Source organism: Lucilia cuprina, chromosome 4 (assembly GCF_022045245.1).
Source record: "Lucilia cuprina isolate Lc7/37 chromosome 4, ASM2204524v1, whole genome shotgun sequence".
NCBI lineage: Eukaryota > Metazoa > Arthropoda > Insecta > Diptera > Calliphoridae > Lucilia > Lucilia cuprina.
In genome coordinates this window covers 76,048,185-76,050,799 of record NC_060952.1, presented here as the reverse complement: position 1 = coordinate 76,050,799, position 2,615 = coordinate 76,048,185, and the positions used below count along the sequence as shown (strand labels likewise).

At 24.8% G+C, this 2,615-nt stretch overlaps 1 protein-coding gene across 1 annotated transcript in view; it reads left to right on the top strand.

The window, feature by feature from the left end:
• The first annotated feature begins 677 nt into the window (after positions 1 to 677).
• LOC111684873 (ras-like protein family member 10B) overlaps positions 678 to 2,615 on the top strand; it is a 5,423-nt gene continuing 3,485 nt past the window's right edge. The window contains exons 1-3 of the mRNA XM_046947911.1: positions 678 to 808; positions 1,514 to 1,627; positions 1,979 to 2,131. Of these exons, the coding sequence (XP_046803867.1) occupies positions 785 to 808; positions 1,514 to 1,627; positions 1,979 to 2,131 (291 nt within the window). The 5' untranslated portion in view covers positions 678 to 784. The remainder of the gene's footprint in view (positions 809 to 1,513; positions 1,628 to 1,978; positions 2,132 to 2,615) is intronic.

The following is a 2,615-nucleotide window of genomic DNA, read 5'->3' as shown; positions in this document are numbered from 1 at the left end:
TTGTTAATTTTACAGATTTTTAATAACAGCAATAGAATTTTAATTAATTTAACTAAATATTTATCATAGTAGCCGATTTCCAATCAATCTTTTTTCTGTGTGTATGTAATTGTAAAAATTACTCAAAAATAACTTAAATATGATTCGAAAATTATTCTAAAACGGCAAATATTTCGACACACAAATGACTAGAAATAGACACAAAAATGAATAGGAGCTGATCAAAAATGAAGCTCATAAAAACTCTTTTAGAAGAGTAGTACCCTACTTTCTCCGTACGAATAATAAGAAAATGAGCGCATATATGATAATTTTAAACGTTTAGAAACGTCATAATCATGACTCGAATGTAAACAAATTTCAAAAAATGCTAGTTATGTAGTCGTCATTAAAAAGTATGTTGTTAGGTAAGTAATTACAATTGAAACATATTACCTAGTTATTGTGCGATTACTTAAGTTTTATAAAAAAATTAATCTAAAGTTCAGTTATATTTTTCATTTTGTATGAAACATTCCAGTTGATATTATAATTTAAATAGAAATTTAATATTTGTAAATATATACTTATGTATATATGTATGTATGTGTGTATATTTCCTTTTATTGACTTTAGAGAAATACAAATATGTAATTTTTGTTCGTTTATTTTCATTTCTTTTTTTTTCCCCCCGTTTTATTTGCAGCAATTTTTCTACCATGATTTTCCCAAGACACATCAAACAACAACCAGACGAAAAGTATACAAGAGCTGCCTGGTATGTGATACATGTATACGAGAGCTGATGGTAATCGATGTTCCACCCCAGGTAAATAAATTCTATACAAGGTTTTAAAGAAAAAAATGTAATAGATATATTTTATTTGAGATAGTAGTTGTTGTGTTACACTTAAAGAAATTTTATATTTTTAATTAAATTAAAACTCACAATAATTTAAAATTTTAAATTTCAATTTAATTCTAAAGTGAATATTAAATTATATTATTATTAAAAACCAATCAATTTTACTCAATTATTATAAAATAGATTTTGCATAATAATTGTTTCAATTAATATTGAAAAATCTCAAGTGTAATTTTAATTATGTTAAATAAATCATTACATTGTTTTTAAAAATTTAAAATGCCAACAGCCATTAAAGGTTTCTTCACAGTTGTTTGTAAAAAATTTATTTTAATTCAACTTTAATATTTAATTAACATATTTTAAATAGTTTATATTAGAAATTAAAAGCAAGGCAAGGAGTGTTTTCTAATTTTATTTTTAATAAATACTGTGAAAACCATTAATATAAATGAAATTTTTTCCTGCTCTCCTTTCCTACCATTTATTTATCCACATTTGCATTTCCATTAGAATTCAAATAGTAGCAACTAGAAACAAAAATATTATTAAGCTAAAGAAATAGTACATTAAATGTTGGGTCTCAATTAAAACTTTTCTAATTTTCTTAAAATTACTCTCAACATCATAAACAACAACAAAAAATAACATCTACTAAACATTCAACAGAAACGATTTCCAGCTGATAATTTTGCTGAATGGAACAATGGACATCCACTGGGGTTGCGAACAGTTCATGCGTATGTTTTAGTGTTTGATATGGGAAACTTGGAAACATTTCGGGTAAGTTTTGGTCAATTGTTTATTCATTATTATTTATTTTCTTTTTATTTCTACTTTCATTATTTATATAAAACAAAGGAAAAAACTGTAATTTTTCTTTATTCCAAAAGTACCTGTTTGTTATTTGGCAATTATTTATTGACAAATTTATTAGCCTTTTCAAATGTCAAAAGTTTTTTTATTTTCCAAAAACAACAAAATACGAACAAGCAAAATAAAATCTTGGCCAAACTTTTTAAATTGTCAGTTTTTATTTTAAAGCTATTAACACTACCAACTTTTTTATTTCTTCACTTTTAAAGGTATTAATTTCAATTTTGCTCTTTTAATTTCTTCTTCTTTGAATTTCAGTATTGCAGATCTATGAGAGATCAAATTTTGGATAGTTTTAGTCATCGTGATTTTAGTATAATTGTAGTTGGCAATAAATATGATACAATAAATGAAACTCAAGCAAATTCCCAGGTAAATATTAACGAAATAAATAATGAAAATGTACAGAAGGTAATAAGAAACTATAAACTAGGCCATGGAATAGACTAGATTATATATTAGACTATAAAATATATTACAGATTATACTATATAATACAAACTAAACTATAGACTAGATCAGATTATAGACTATATACTAGACTATAAACAAGACCATAGACTAGATTATAGAATAGACTATAGATCAGAAAATAGCCTAGACTATAAACTAGATTATAAACTATATTATAGAATAGATAGAACAGATTCTAGCCCATAGGCTAAATTATAGACAAGGTTAAAGGAAAGAGTATGAAATATACTATAGACGACACTAGCCTAGACTATAGAATATATTATATACTAGATTATAGACTAGATTATAGACTAAACTATAGACTAGACTTCAGACTAGACTATAGTCTAGACTATAGACTAGACTATAGACTAGACTATAGACTAGACTATAGACTAGACTATAGACTAGACTATAGACTAGACTATAGACTAGACTA